The sequence below is a fragment of the Gopherus flavomarginatus genome, chromosome 1 (genome assembly GCF_025201925.1).
Source record: "Gopherus flavomarginatus isolate rGopFla2 chromosome 1, rGopFla2.mat.asm, whole genome shotgun sequence".
NCBI classification, from domain to species: domain Eukaryota; kingdom Metazoa; phylum Chordata; order Testudines; family Testudinidae; genus Gopherus; species Gopherus flavomarginatus.
In genome coordinates this window covers 254,869,009-254,886,204 of record NC_066617.1, presented here as the reverse complement: position 1 = coordinate 254,886,204, position 17,196 = coordinate 254,869,009, and the positions used below count along the sequence as shown (strand labels likewise).

Sequence of the window (17,196 nt, the reverse complement as noted above, 5' to 3'; positions counted from 1 at the left end):
AGGAAGGCTCAGATCTGTAGACCCCATAACTCAGAGAATTGAAATTTTCCATTAGGCAATATAAATTTTCCTATTTCCTTTCATTTACAAAGTCCACAGATCCAGCAACTATTGGGATTTTCATAGCAACACTCCCTGAGTCAAATCAAAGTATATATGGTCCTAAACTACTGCTCTGCTTCTTGAAAGCTACAGCATAGCCTTCCTACCTACAGAGGCCCATAACGTCTGAATATCCAGCTTATAATACTTTAGGAAGGCATGAATGGACAAAGTGGCTGCCCTTCAGATCTCCTCATATGAAACATAAGTCCTCTTGGACAAGGAGGCTGGTGCTGCTCTGAGTGAGTAAGCTTGATGTTTGTTGTTGGAGACACTCCTTAACTTGTAGGCCTCATGTAGATGCATCATCTCAGTCATCTGGAAACAGCAGATTTAGATACTTTCTCTCTCTCAGATGCCAGATGGAAGAGAATGGCTAGAGTATTGGATTTAGATTTAGCTAGGGATGTACACAGATCTTGAATGCTCCATATATATCCAAAGTATGCCAGAGTTTCTCTGTTGAATGAGATACATTTAGGCAAAAGGGGAACAGAATCACTTGGATTCTGTGATGACATGGGAATATTTTTATGAGGACCTTATGTCTCAGTTTCCCCTATGTGCTTCATTGTTACCCAGTGAGTGGAAGGGGACTGTTTGCTTTCAAGTCAGGTAAAGAGACATAGGTGTGGGTATCACTTAGGAGTCTACGCATTTGTCTCCATATTAATGGAGCACCTGAGAAAACAAACAATGATGAACCCATTCGCCAGGATGCTGGCACCTAACAACCAACAACCCAGAGGGCCTTCCTTAACTCTTCTTAGGGAAGCTGAACAACAATCCCCCAGCTCAAAATCAAAGGCCTGGAGAGGTATGAGATGAGGGTTAAGATCTGGCTGCTGAAAGGAGCCAGGGCTCTTACCTTGATTCTGACAAGTGAGGTCAGATGGATAGACACCTTGGCTGGGGTCTCAGCTAACCAGAATGGACTATACTTTACCCTTCATTTCTCTATTCTCTCCTAAAGACTTCATATACTGTGTTCCAGTTAACGAATAAACACTACTGTTCTGACAATGCTTTGTGAGTGTTGCTGCAAATGCTTGGTGAGGTGCATTAATCCCTGAAGAGTGTACAAGTCTCCATCAGGAGTCTGTCTCAGTTGGACTTGCTAAACAGAGTTCATGGTGTGAAGCTGGAGTGTGGAAGGCCCAGAGATCTGACATACTGAAGGGGTTCCTCATAGAGACTGTTACAGAGCTGCGGGTATAGCACCAATTCTGTCAATCTGTGACAGGCTCTCTCTCTGAAACACTGAGTTAATTTTTGGTGTGAAGGCTGGGTCTGTTCAAAGAACCACTTTATCACTGTGCAGTAATGTTCTTCAGTAGAAAAGGCACCAAACTCTGATACCATCTGGGAGGAACAGATGGTGACCAGACAGGCCAAATTAATAACAATGAAATGAACAGTTACCTTCTTGAGGGGCTCACAGAAATGTGACACGTCAGGGCATAAAAGAACCAAGTTAAGGTCCCATGGAAAAGCTCAATGAATCTTAGAAGGATGATTTAAGGATGCAGTTCTGAGGAAATGTTTTATATCTGCATGAACAGAAATCCTTTTCTTGCCTACAGAGGTAACGATGCTAGAGAATGCAGACACTTGACATTTTAAGGTTGAAATTGTGATGTTCTTGTTCAAAAATCCTGGAAGAACTCTACAATATAGAAGACACAGAAAGAGATCACATTTCCTGCACCACTGCTCGAAATTTCAGCCAAGTTCCAAAACGAGAAATTAGTAGAAGCCTTCCTAAATGCACACAAGTGGAGATGATGCCTTCAGAATAGTGGTGTTCTTCATATGAGACCACCCAAAAACTAGCCAATTAGCATGACCTGGTCTTCCTTATAAATTTCCTCTAGAGGCAGATCTAGAATCTAAACCAGTGGTAGGCAATCTGCTGCCTGTCAGGATAATCCGCTGACAGGCTGCCAGTTTGTTTACATTTGTCCAGCCACCCGCAGCTCCTAGTGGCTGTGGTTTACCATTCTTGGCCAATGGGAGCTGCAGGAAGTGGAGCAGGCTGCAGGGATGTGCTGGCCGCCACTTCCACTGGCTGGGAACAGTGAACCGTGCCCACTGGAAGCTGCGGGTGGCCATGCCTGAAACTGTCTCGTGGCCCACCATCGGATTACCCTGATGGACCATGTGCAGCCCACAGGCTGCAGGGTGCCCACCACTGATCTAAACTGATCTAGAATTAAAACTGCTTTCTTAAGAAATCACAGAATTCTCACTGAAAAGACTTTTCCACCTCTTGGTTCCTGTTTAAACTGAAAATTCTCTGTCTTACCATGTGGCTACCCAAGGGCTCCTGTATCTGCAAGAACTCTTTCTTGTCTTAAACCCTCTTAAGACAATGAGTATTGATATACTCTGGACAAAATGCGTCAGCACTTTGATCTAGGGGAGGGCACCTTGATGACCTCTGGCACAAGCTAATTATTCGAAGTTTCTCCTCATTGCTGTAAATGCAGAGACCATTCGGGTACTTTACCAGTGGGGTGGGGCAAGAACACATCTTTTTTACCTTCATGTCTTTCTCCTCCTTGCTGCACTCCATAGAGGTAGGCCAGGAGCACCAATGGAGTCCCAGCAGTGGAGAGGAACTGGACCCTTAGATCTCCAGCAAAAGGGAGGGAGAAGTGAAGCTCAGAGGCACAACTGGGTACTATTGAATAAAAGTCTATACCTAAGCAAGCTCTTTTTTCGTTTCTTTGGAGGGCGGGGGCGTGTGTGATGTTTCTTTTCTGCAGCAGAAGGTCTGCTTAAAGCTTTCTTGCAGCTACGGAAGCAGAATGAAACACTGACAGGATCTTCAGTGTGGCTACATATGCCCTCTCTGCCAGTGGCTCAATGGTCTGGTTCTGCCTACATTGGTCGGGAGACACTGATTAATGGAACTGTGGATTTTGTGGACAAAAGGGTCTTAAAAATAATTGAGAAAATTCCACAGAACTTCAGAAAACCTTCACTAAATCAGTCAGCAACAGCTGCATCTAAGGACATGGGGGGAAGTGAGGGATTTCCTGTCCCCACTGTTACACTCACCAAATTGATAGGAATCTACATGGGGCACTAGGTCCAACAGGCACCCCTCTCCAATAGTTTGGTGGAACCTTCACGTCCAGCTCACATAATCACTCAACTTAGAAAGACTGATTTCCCATTCTCCCACTGATTGCTGGTCATCCTTCATTCTGCCAATAATCACAACTCTCCAGCTGTGAATTGTTATTCTCTCTACCTCCGTCTCCCTCAATTTCTCACCCACTCCAACTTCAAGTGTCCCACCCCAATATCATCCCTAAAACTAAGTAATCATAGAATAACACAAATATTTTTAAAAATACATGCCTTCACTCTGATCAGTTTGCTCATGCCATCCCACTGTCTGCTTACATGTTTGCACGTGACACAACAGGTCCCTGATCTTGACGGAGGCCTTTTGCGCTACCTAAATCTATCCTCCTTTTACAGATGAGAACTGAATAGCAGAGAGATTAAATGTCATGCTCAAGGTGCCAAATAAAATCTCCAAGTGAATTATGATACTAGAAGAAACATGGAAACAGCAATAATAGAAAGATGTTTCTGCATTTTTAGTTCTACTATCATTACACCAAAGACAGTGCCATCAGCTAATCTTGTCAAAACCTATTTAGGTTATCCTGAATAAGGAGATAAAAATTTATTTAATTTCCAAGGTTGACCAGATCTGAGGTGTGCCTGCACACACATAGTAATAAAATTTGAGTCTTCATGGGTACCATGGTGTAGCTTCAGAAACCGAAACAAATGTGAGGAAAAGAAAGAAAGCAATATTTCAAAATGGGAGCTTTTAAAAAGGATTCCTTTACTAAAGGTAATAGATATTTCACTAATACAAAATACACAGAAAATGCAATTATCCAATGATGAGTTATTGTTCTAAGTTTGAAGACAAAATTCAATCATTAAATTATAAAATAAAAGGATTTTAATTCAGCTTTAAGTATAAATCTCAAAGCAATTTTAACTATGAAGTTGTAACAGAAGTCTTCACAAGAAATCACTAAGAAACGATAAACTGGTCTGTTCCCTGGCCTGGGCAAGTGTTCTTAATCCTAAAAAACCGATCTACATACAGTTTATCTGAGAAAGAGGCATTTCATCTCTGTGGTAGATTTATAGCAACAAACTGTTCCTAAAACCTTGCAGTACAAAGATATTTATATTAAATTAATAGAATTAATATGATTTATTTAGAGTATAACTCTGATCTGGAACTACTTCTCATACATTGTACAGGACCGAGCACATTTTGGTGCTACTGTAACAACAAAAACAGAATTAATTCAGTAGTGTTCTTCCTAAAAACATGGATCAAACCACTTGGGACTTCAGTTTATTCAATTTTACAGTATTCTACTGTAATTCTATGTATTCTACAGAAGACTTTAAAAACGTATAGTAAATTATGATTTATAAGAAATTGTTCTGCTCAGACTTACAGTGGCAAATCCTTTAAGTGGTAGGGTATAGGTTAGATTTCACATATTAATAAGATATACTTCACACAAGGACTACAATACACTACATGTAATTATAAATTGATAAATGTGAATACATGTTGTTCCATTTGCCACCTAGCACTGAAGTTCACTGGCATGGCATTATACAACAATTTTGCTTTCAGTACTGCTTTGAACATTTAATATATGATCAGATCAAGGGATCATCATCTGCATCTGGCAAAGCAAGGTAAAGGGAAAGTGTCTCTATGAAGCATTTTAAAAACAAAGATTATTTTTCTCCTCAAATTCCTGAAAATAATTGCTAATCTGGAACCTCTTTCTCACCCTTCAACAGCACCCCTACAATGGGAATTGTGCTAGTACCCACCACAATGCTTTATTATATATTTCTCTACCTTCAAGTTTCCTGCTTCAGGCAATAAATGAGTACCATGATATTTCTTTTTTCATTAACTTGCTCACAACAGTTTCAGAATATTTACCTTGGCTTTTTGTAGAAACTTTTCTTTAGAAATTATAATGTCTTCATTTTCTTTGTCAGAAAACATTCCTTAGCCCAAGGGTTTCATTTCTCAGTAACCTACTATTTTACTGAACATATTTTATTTTTATGAAAATGCAGTTAACTTTATAGGCTTGGATTAGGCCCATAATGCTAGGTTTGTGACTATTTTACAGTCTCAAATATTTCACCTGATCATATATAAGGCATAAATAAAATGTACTCAATGAAAATAAAACAAGATGTATACACTGAGTTCTCTTTCAAGTTCTTTTATTTTGGATATGGGACTCAATATAAAATCTTGATGACCTGCTTTACATAGTTGGAGTAACACTACAATAGCACCAATCATTCCTCTCTAATAGAGCTCACAGAGTGGCAACAGCCAGCTGTTGTTCTTCCCCCAAATCCTTCACCTGAGGAGTAAAACAGGGATCAATCCCATCTCCTCTCCTCTTCAGTATATGAGATCACATGGAGAGGTAACAAGACATTGTGGACTGTCTTTCAACATTATGTCAATGATATCCTGCTGTACTAATATTTTCTATAGATACAGCCAATGCTATCAAGATGGCTACAGTCTGCAAGAGAACACTTGGAAAAAGAATAGCTAGCTGGAAATAAATCTAGGCAAGACTGATGTGATGTTGATCATGAGGGAGAAAAGTTTCAATGACTGGTGAGGACGCTTAAATCCTATCATTGAAGAAGTCTGCCCCTATTCAAAAAATGGTACACACCCTGGACTCATCCCTAATGCTGCATGGCTGAGTTGTAGTAGTAGTGATAAGAAATGCCTTCTTCCATCTTTAAATTGCTAGGAGACTTCACTCCTTCTCTTTGAATTAGAATCTGATGACGATGATCCACTTTCATCACCACCAGACTGAACTATTTAACTTTGTGTGTTTAGAGCTGAAAGTGGAAGCAATGTAGAGGTCCCAGTTTTTGTAGAATGTAGATGTCTCTTCAGCAGAAAGAGTCAACATGAGCACACTATCCCTGCTCTCCAATTCCTAAATTGGTTCTCTGTCTACTTGTGTTGACAATGCAAGGTCTTAATCCTGATGATCCCAGATACATCTATGACTGCAACTCTACCAATGAACCAATGATACATCTATGATTGCAACTCTACCAAGACAACCATACTTCTTTTGGATAATGCAGCTACAAAAATCAAGATGAAATGCAAGAGCCAGAGACAAAGTACTCTGGTGGGAGGGAGGGCCTGGCTGCAGAATGAGCTACTAAATAACATTTGACTAGCCTACAGTCCGGTCAACTTCAGTGATAAAAGATGCTCATTTTACTGCTCTCACCACAGCTGTTAACAAAATATGATGGTACTACTTTACATATCTTGGTGGATCAGGGATACAGGTGTGCTTACTGACGCATCTGGAAGTTGACCCACTGACAACATACACACTCTGACAAAGACAACATATACATATATACCCACCTACATAAAAATCACGCACAGTAAGCAAACTCTCCACAGAATCTGGTAAGGTCAAAATCCAGAATACCCGTGACTTCAGTATATCCTTTCCTGGATTGATTGGATTTATAGTTTACTTCATTTCAAGTTATTAATGAGTGAGGGGGTTTTGGTCCATACTATAAAGGAGGTCCGAACCATATAATCATAATGGTTCACTGTGGCCTTAAAATCTATGCCAAAAATTAATAAAAGCATCATTTCCTTCAGTGATCCTTGGAGGAACATTTAATCTTATTCACAGTTCATCTGAGAAAGAGGCATTTAATCTGTGTGGTAGATTTATAGCAACAAACTGAAACATGAAAAATTGTGTTCTTATGGGGCACTTCAGTTTGGGAGACATGCTGGAGATCTCATGCAGCTAGTGGTAAAACATCATTAAAGTTTCTGAAAATGATAGATAATTTTATAACATAAAAGATATTGTCCCCAACATGAGGCAAGTCTATTTTCAAATTCATTATAATGGATAAAGATCAATCAATCACTGGAATGGAAGTTGGTGGTTGCCTAGTGACCAGTGATCATGACCTAATTACATTCAATATGGGCAAACTGCAATCTATATAGTTGGTGCTTCAAAAGGGCCAATTTCCCAAAACCAAAGAAAATTATGAGCAAAATTAATTGTGAGGAAAAATGTAGGCAGAAAAATGTGAATGAAAATTGGGAGTTCTTTAAGAGCAGTTATTAGATGGCTAAAAAGCCACGCTTCTATAATTCAGAAAGGGGACAATTTTAGCTAAAAGACCATCCTGGTTCAGTGGTGAAGTGCCAGGTGCAATCAGAAATAAAACAGTAATGTATAACATATGAAAAATATGTTAATATAAATCAGACATTATGAAGTGCAGAAAATTGATAAGGGAAGCTAAAGACATCAGGGGAATTCCATCAACAATGAAAAGCTGAGAAATTAATAACGAAGAATTACAGGATAGACGTAATTAATATTAATCAACATGATTTTATGGAAAATAGGTTTTTGTCAAACCAACATGTTTTCATTCTTTCATGAGATTATAAGTTTGGTTGACAAAGATAACTGCATAGATGTAATATACTGCAGAACTTCACAGTTACGAACACCAGAGTTATGAACTGACCAGTCAACCACACACCTCATTTGGAACTGGAAGGATACAGTCAGGCAGTAGCAGAGCAACAACAAAGGCAAATACAGTACAGTGTTAAATGTAAACTGCTAAAAAAATAAAGGGAAAGCAGCATTTTTCTTCTTTGTAGTAAAGTTTCAAAGCTATATTAAGTCAATGTTCAGTTGTAAACTTTTGAAAGAACAACCATAATGTTTTGTTCAGAGTTACGAACAACCTCCATTCCTGAGGTGTTAGTAACTCTGAAGTTCTACTATACTGAGACTTCTGTAAGGTATTTAGTTTAATACTGCATAACATTCTGACTAAAAAATTAGCATTACACAATATCAATAGAGCACACTTTAAATGGATTAAGAACTGGCTAACTGATGGATCTCAAAAAGTAGTTATCAATGGGGAATCCTGGGGGCCTTCCTAGTGGGATTCTGCAGGGACTGGTACTAGGGCTTGACATTACTTAATATTTTAATATATGATCTAGAACAGGGGTTCTCAAACTTCATTGCGTTGCGACCCCCTTCTGACAACAAAAATTACTGCATGACCCCAGGAGAGGGGGACAGAAGCCTGAGTCAACCCAAGCCCCAGTGCCCTCAGGAGGAGGGCAAAGCCCAAGCCCCACTGCTCCGGTAGGGTGGGGCCAAATTTGAAGCCCAAGGGCTTCAGCCCCAGGCAGGGGGACTGTAACATGAGCCCTGCCAACCAGGACTGAAGCCCTCGGGCTTTGGTCCCAGGTGGTGGGGCTTGGGCTTTAGCCCTGGGCCCAGCAAGTCTAAGCCAGACCTGGCCACTCCATTAAAATGGGGTCATGACCCACTTTCGGGTCCCGACCCACAGTTTGAGAACCACGGATCTAGAAGTAAATATTAAAGCACTGGTGACAAAATTTGCAGATGATACAGAGTGCTAGAATAGTAAATGATGAGGACAAGGCAGTCATAAAGAGTAACCTCGATCACTTGGTAGTCTGAGCCCATTAAAACAAAATATGTTTTAATATAGCTGAAAGCAAAGTTATACATCTAGATGCAACAAGTGCAAGCCATTGCTACAGAACTGAACTGTATCCTAGAAAGCAGTGACTTTGAAAAGGATTTGGGGATCATAGGAGATGAGCAAAAGGGCTAATGTGAGCCTTGGATGTATAAACAGAATTGTGAAGAGGAAAGAGATAATTTTAGCTCTGATACTGGAAAATTGTGTTCAGTTCTGGCATCCATATTTTAAAGAGGATATTGAAAAATTAGAGAGGATGAGGAAAAGAGAAAAAAATGTTTGGAGAGCTAGAGACAATGCTTTATGCTTTACAGTGAAACTTAAGGAGCTCAATTTGTTTTGCTTATCAAAAAGACGACAGAGGTGACTTGATCACAATGTATAAGTCCCTTCACAGGGAGGACATACTGGGTATTAAAGGACATTGCATATATAAGGCCCTCTGTGTGTCGTATTTAAAAACACAACACAACAGTGCCCCAGTTAAGTGTTTTAATTTCACAGTAAAACCCTTTCAAGATTTACACTATTGTACTTAATCCAATACAGAATGCTTCTTATTCAGTCTGCAAGAGTATTTTGCAAATGAAAGCAAAGAATTTAGTAGATTAAACATGTGCATACAATGTATTACCTAATTTCCAAATACACCTCCCCAAAACACAACCTAAGTTCTTAAAAATGTAAACAGTTATACTTTTCTTTATGTGGCTAATGCATTCCTGTGAGAAACTGATGGGCAGATACAGATAGTGGCTAAAATATTCTGATATTCAATTTCATGCTTCCACTTGTACTTTCTTTGAGAATAGAAGAGTCAGAAAATGCTCTTAAGTTAATGAAAAAAATCAAGCACTATCATTATGAACATGTGGCATCTGAAAAGAAAAAAAATGTTTCTTGTTTTATTTAACCTTCACACGGATGTGAGAGAAATCTTTACTGATTACATCAAATACTTTTTTTCTGAAACACTGAACACTACCCTTCAATATGAGAACAACAAAATCCCGCAGAGCATTAATTTTTTCTAAGAAAAATTAGGATGTTAAAAATTAATTTAAGAGTTACCGGTTCTATCAGACCCCAGCAAAAATACCATCGGACTTACCCAATGTGTCTTTTAGATTTTTAACCAGGGAGCCTTTCTTCAAGCTGTTCTTTCGTTCCACGTAATTTGATGGCACATATCCCGTTTTGTTGGCTGCGTTTCTTACCCTCCACCATGTTTTGGAATCATCCAGCAGCCAAAGACGCTCATTCTTCTTGATGTCAAGTTCTTGGTCCTGTTGTGCGGTGTAATCCCACTTTGCTATAACAATAACTTCTTCTGTCATCTTTCATGGAGTCCCTCTGCCATAAAACAGTGGAAAAGTTCATTAACACATTACATATATGTCCCTCTATTATTTCAATATGAAAGCATGTAAATGTACACTCCTTTGGGGAAAAACAGGCATATACAGAAGAAATTGAGGAAAATCATCCCAGTCTGACCTCTCTTAAAACTAATATCATTATTTTATTTTCTCACTAAATTAGGATATCCTGGGAATAAATTCTAGTCATAGCTTGTATTTAACTTTCTTCTTCTGGAATATTATATAATGTTATTAGGCTATAAGAATATCTATAAAAGTTCTTAAACTTAATACATATAGTCTCTATAGACAACTATAAAATTGTTCCTACATTCTTTAAGATCCTGTTCTTAATAAGAAAACTAGTAGTACAGTCCAAATAAGATTTTCCTTCCCACCCTCATTATCACACTTTCTACATTACATCATTCTATAATAACCTTCATTCTAACATGTTCCTTATACACATTCAAAATACTTAGGTTTAAAAAGAAGAGTGTGGGCTTTTTTTTTTCTTTTTCCTAAAGAGGAAGATGTGACATTTTGGGTATATTTGATTACATAATGAATTTGTACTTCAGCAGTGAAAATAGTTATGCTCTTCTAGTCTAGAGTTTCTCAAACTGGGGCTGCCGCTTGTGTAGGGAAAGCCCATGGTGGGCTGGGCCAGTTTGTTTACCTGCCCTGTCCGCAGGTCCAGCCAATCATGGCTCCCACTGGCCACGGTTTGCTGCTCCAGGCCAATGGGAGCTGCCAGAAGCGGCATGGGCTGAGGGACTTACTGGCCGCCGCTTCCAGCAGACCTGCGGATGGGGTAGGTAAACAAACCGGCCCGGCCTGCCAGAGGCTCTCTCTACACAAGCGGTGACACCAGTTTGAGAAACACTGTTCTAAGTCTATCATTTTAAAAACTTTACTGCTTTTTGAGCCTTTGTTCAGTGACCCAGGTAAGGGATGGAATATAGCTATGCCATTTTAGAAGCCCATCTTCCTTTTTGTACCCTGGAGTGGCAAGACAGGAGGTGGCAGAGGAGAGAGTCAGCAAGTAGGGGGAACACACAGCCAAGGCTCCTCTCACCCCCCATCATTCTCTGCCCACTTATTCATGAGGTTTGACAAGACTGGGTGAGTAGCTCCTTCTGTCCACCTATGACTGGAGCTGTAATCTGAATAGCTGTTACTCAGTTGAGCAGGAGAAGCCTTACTCCTCTTTACTCACATCATGCTGAGTACGGTCTAGGAACTATTTAGCCCTAAAAATTAAGGCACTTTCTTTAAAATAACATAATAATAATAATAATAATAATAAGGCCTGCAAAGCATACGTTTCAAGAGATAGTAAGTATAGTAACATTCAAATAAATAATAAGAGTCTGCCTTATTTCATCCTCTCAATAACTCTTTGGTGATCTTTGACTGAAAAGTAACATGAGATTTCTATATTAAACAGCATCGAATTATTGCTTTTTGATCTTTTAAGAATAGTACGGTAGCTTTTTTGAAAGCATGAAGTCAAATGTGTGGACATCTCAAATGTGTTACAATCTGGTAGAAACAGTTTTTAAAATAAATACTTTTCAATTCTAAACTCTGAGCACATTCTCTTTATATCATTTGTCTTTAGTACCTTGTTTTTACCAGTACACTATTACAATTGTAACATGTTACAAACTATTTTAAGAGCTCTTATATGGCTGTAAGGTAATAAAAGCAATTATTTTGGCATTTTCCACCCAGGAAAATATAATATTTGAATTGAGGCTAATTTTGAAATGTGATTGCATGAATAGTATTTTGGGGGGTTTCATGTTTATGGCGGTCTTAATTTCCAGATCCAACTTGTGTAGTACCTACCTACAGTACAGGCTATGCAAACTCAGAGCTGTTGTGACAAAATGAAGGGGAAGTATGAAAAGACAAATGTATCTTTAAAAAATCAGATAACTGAATTAGGAGACCACAAACACTAAGATGTCCTAATGATGATGGTATGATTATAGCATGCTGCCATTACAGAACTGAGTTACGGTTGCCTAGGTATTGGATACTGCTGATCCATTCTTCCAACTAAAAGAAGATAAAGTAAACTGACTGTCACCCCAAAACAAAGGACAGGACAAAAATTTGTAGCTAACATGGAAGTCATGGCATGAAATTTTTTCTTAAATACTAAAAGAGATCAGAGGTTTGTCTACATCCTCATTCCTCAATTGTCGGAGCACAGGATACAGAGTAGGAAGCATGCAGCAGCTAGAGATGAGATGGTGAGTTTGAACACGAGTCTATATAGATAATTCTTTCTGATTAATTTAAGAAAGGGTTTTGAAACTTTAAACAATTAGTTACAGACAATAAGTGGGGTCTTTACAATTCACAATAGCTGCAGCCTACTGGAGGAAGAATAAGGAATAGGTGGTATTAAGATCCTTTGAAAACTGAATTTTTAAAATAATTTTACCCCTCTGATAAAGACAGACATAGTACAGTTTTGACCTTTTGAACCAAGTTCCTGATAAACTGACATCTCTGCCTTCAGTTTATATAAAATGGACAAACACTTCACAGATCAATAACATGATGTAGCCATAGGGAGATTGTAGTTGATCCCATTCCAGTTGTTGGTGCTGTCAATACAATTTCTCTCTGGTTTAGATTGGTTTATTTTATTTTCAGCAATTGTGAACTGGGACAGGCAGCTCTCACTACTCCAGTGGATATGCAGAACATAAGGAAAGTTACTACACTTGATCTTAGCTCCGAGGAGCTAATACACTACTAGTGACGTTAATTGACAGTATGGTTGTGCAGAAGAGCAGCAATTACCAGGTTTGGGGTTTTGATAAAGGTTAGCTCAAACCTAAAGGAAGGTTAAAATTGAATTTCTCACATACTTCAAAGATTACAAGTCTTTAGATAAACAAAAAACGTTAAGACAAAGATTCTCTTGACTGACATCTGCCACATTTGACATCAGGTGTCAAGAACTCAGCAGCCTTGTGCTCTCACTGATATAAGAGAGGCAGCTGTGTGAACCTTGCTTTTTTGTGATAAGGCATAAATACAAAAACTATTTTCAGCACTGGAAGAAACAGTGGTCTACCATATTTAATGTTAGGGAGCAGATTCCTGGATTTAGATGAGCAGTGCTGAACACAGGACACAGTGTGTAACGTGCACTGGGGAGCCTGGAAGAGGACAGCTAAGTTTTTTATTCCTCTGATCGTGGGGATGACCAGAGGGCTGAACTGACTCACTGCATAATTTAGAGCAGCCTAAGAACTGATCTACATTCTCTTTAGCTATAAAGGTTCCCTCTTGCCACCTGGCCACACCCAGGAATGCACCTTATGTCTGAGGGAAAAGCAAATGTAAAGATGACACTGACAACTCTAAAACATTACCAAGGGATTCCTCTAAATCAGGGAGTTCCCAGCAGCCTTATTAGGGCAGTTTTGACCTTTTTGTGCTATCGGAACAGTGAAAAAGGATGGGAACCATGGCCCAAGATCTGATGTTAGATGTTAAAAAAAGGTAGCTGTCTTAATGTAGAATTGGGCAAAATGTCAAGTTATGTTCAGAATGCGACCACTGTGATTTTAGAGAGATGCAGGGAAGGCAAGCATAAAACCACTATAATGATTTGCCCACATAGGACATGAAAAAGAAGAGGGGGGGAAAGGAATACAGAGCAAAAAGATATAAAACTGCACTACTGGGGGCAGAAAAAAGTGGAAAATTAGTTTTAGAAGAGGAAAGAGGAGCTGCACTTTTCAGAAAGGTTCAAAGAGGACACAAGTGGCACTTCTACATTCATAAGTTTAATTATTACAAACGTTTGATAGACTGGGATGAGAAACTAAAGTTAACCACAATAACATCCACAGTTTATGTCACTAAACTGGGAATAAGGCAATCTGGATTCTCTTAGGGCTGATCTACGCTAGAAAATTAGAATGACACAAAAAATCCACATCCCTGAGCAACGTAGGTCAAGACAAGCTAAGTGCCAGTGTAGAAAGTGCTCTTGGGGAGGTGGATTACCTATGCTGATGGGAGAACTGTTCCCATTGGCATAGGCAGTTTCTATATTGAAGTGATATAGTGGCGCAGCTGCAATGCTGCAACTGTGTTGCTGTAGAATTTCTAGCGTAGATAAACTCTTAATCTCTGCAACACACTGTATTTAAGCAAGTCAGTCTCTCTGGGTGAAATCTTGTCCCCACTGAAAACAACAAGATTTTTGCCAATGACTTCAGTAGAGCCAGGTTTTTAGTGTTTGCCTCGATATTCCCATTTGTACCTCACAAGGGGGCTAAGAAAGGGAGGTAATTTACCAGTAACTGGGATATTCTTTGAATGTATGGTCCCTATCTGTATTCCACTGAGGGTAATGTGAACGTGCCATAGGTCCAGAGCCAGAGCTTTTCACAGTAGCAGTGTTCGTTCGTTCACTTTGTGCCCTTGCACTAAATCTTGTGGTTTCGCCGGAGGTGATAAAGGCAGGGTGGACCGACCACATCTCCAGTTCCTTCTCTACCACAGACTTATCAGATCTGCAGCAGAGGGGAAGGAGGGTGGGTTTGGTATAGATTGAGACCACAGATCTCGAAGAACTTCCAGTTACTGGTAAGTAACCTCCCCTTCTTCTTCTTCGAGTGATATATTTCACTGAGGGTGATTGACAAGCAGTACCTATATACGTGGCAGGTGTGAGGAGGATGACTGAACCATGGAACAAAGGACCGCTGTACCAAACAAAGCGTCCTTTGTTGAATCATGCAGCAAGAAATAATAAAAGAAGGTAAGCTCCACGTGTCTACTTTACATATATTCATGAGGGACACGTCATGGAATGCAATGGGCTTGTTCCCCATCCAGTGGGGATCTTCCTGCTAGTTCATTGCAGAGCATAATGCACCCTGACACCTATTTTGAGATCCTCCGTGTGGAAATGGCCTGTCCCTTAATTCTTTCTGCTATGGCCACAGAGTCTTGAAGACTTACGCATTGGCTGTGTCCTCCAAAGGAAGAAGGCCAGCGTTCTGTGTACATCCAAAGAGTGAAGGAATTGTTCCTTGTTAGAGGAGCATGGTGTAGGAAACAAGGCCGTCAAATGTATGGATTGATTGAGGTGGACCTTTTGATAGGAATTTGGGATGTATCTGAAGTGAGACCTTGTCTTTATGGAATGTGAGGAAAGATGGGTTTGCCATCATGGCTCACCAACTCTCCTAGCAGAGGTAATACACACTAGAAAGATTACTTTCTTAAAGAGAAGAAATAAGGAGCAGGAGACTAGTGGCTCAAAGGGAGGATTAATTAAAGATGAGAGGTTAAGGTCCCATTGAGGGATGACAGCTTGAACGGGTAGATACTTGTGTTTAAGGCCCTCTAGTGGTCAATCAGTGGGTGAAGATGAGTGCCCTTCAAGAGGTGGGTGAAAGGCACTAATGGCTGCTCTATGCACCTTGATAAGAGTTGAGGGCGAGTCCCAAAGACTTTAATGAAAGAAGGACGTCTAGGAACACAGGAGTATCCACCAGTTTGGGGGCAAAGTCTCCGTGGTGTTCCCAAGTGGTGAAATGGGCCCACATGACCTAAGATCTTGGGGTGGAAACCTTTCTGATAGAGACAATGCTGTAAACTACCAATGAGCATTGCTGCGTTAGCAGATGAGTCCATCCAAAAACCAAGCTGTCAGGTGGAGCACCTTCGGATCTGGGTTCTTGAGTCTACCCTTGCACTGTGTGAGCAGTAGAGGGAACACTGGTAGTGGTATTGGCGGGTGTTTCAATATGTGGAGAAGTGTGAACCAGAACTGGCGTGGTCAGAATGATGCTATCATGATTACCATTGCCCTCTCCCATCTGAGTTTGTTCAGAGCAGATGGTACAAGAGGCAGTAGTGGGAAGGCATAGTTAAACTGGTCTGACTAGTTAGGGTGTCCCCCTGCAAATGGGCGCCTAATCCACCCCCTGAGCAATACTGGATGCACTTGGCATTGGTGAGATGCAAAGAGGTCCTTGATCGGGGTTCCTCATCAACTGAAAATGTTCATGACTACTGAATCATGCAACTCCCACTCAGTGTCTGCTGAGGGTACTGGCAATCACATCCTGAGATCCTGGGACTTAGGTTACCAAAAGGAGTATGTAATTTGACATGCACTACTTCCAGAGGCATATGGCCTCCACACACGTTGCAGGAGATCGCGTGCCTCCCTGATTGTTTGTGTAAGATAACAGTAGTGTTGTCTGACATGATGAGGACATGTTGAGAGCGGACAGTTGTTAGGAAAGCACGGCATGCCCTGCAAACTGCTCATAGCTCCAGGATGCTGATGTGCATTCTGACTTCTCTGGTCAACTAGTGCCTTGGGTTATGTGTTTTGCCATGTGTGCACCCCAGCCTTTGAATGATGTGTCCATTATGACTATGATGGTTGGGGAAGATAGGAAGAATGATTACTGCTAAGTAACCTCCCTTGTCTGTTAGCGAGCAAGGTGTTGATGCCATGGGCTTGTCTAGGGACAATGATCAGGATCCTTCCAGCTCCGCTGGTACCAATGGGGATAGGCTGATCGAGGCATCATTCAATCCCAGTTCTGAGTGTCTTCTTGGTGAGAAGCAGAGTATCGGCACTAGGGATTCCCCCTGTATCAAACGGGATGGTACTGATGGTGAATACTGGGCCCATGAGTTCCAATACGGCCAACCCTGGCTGATTCTGCTTTTGCACTTGTGGTGCCAAGGAGCCGGATACTAATGTCTTCTCATTTGTGGGAAGAAAGGGTATTGTCACAGTGTTGGTTGGACTTTATGATAACTTTGCCCCCTGAGAGGGGGTGGCAGCATAAATAGAATGACCAGTTCCCTGTGCTCCTGAGAAGGAATCAGAGTCCAGCAATGCTGGCAGTCTGGATGGAGAGGGTGGTACCATATGGACATGTCCCAATGGCAGCAAATTCGATGCCGAGGACTGAGACTTCATTGTAGGACGTGGTACCTGTGCCTGTGGAGATTGTCCCAGTTGCAACACAAACCGCTCGAGCAGTTCTGCATTAGTGCTGAGTAT

At 40.5% G+C, this 17,196-nt stretch overlaps 1 protein-coding gene across 4 annotated transcripts in view; it reads right to left on the bottom strand.

Moving 5' to 3' along the window:
• NCK2 (NCK adaptor protein 2) overlaps positions 1-17,196 on the bottom strand; it is a 166,497-nt gene that overhangs the window by 48,444 nt on the left and 100,857 nt on the right. For all 4 annotated transcript variants that reach the window (XM_050922582.1, XM_050922570.1, XM_050922578.1 and 1 more), the window contains one exon: positions 9,872-10,113. In XM_050922582.1, coding sequence (XP_050778539.1) covers positions 9,872-10,097 — 226 coding nt within the window. In that variant the 5' untranslated portion in view covers positions 10,098-10,113. The remainder of the gene's footprint in view (positions 1-9,871; positions 10,114-17,196) is intronic.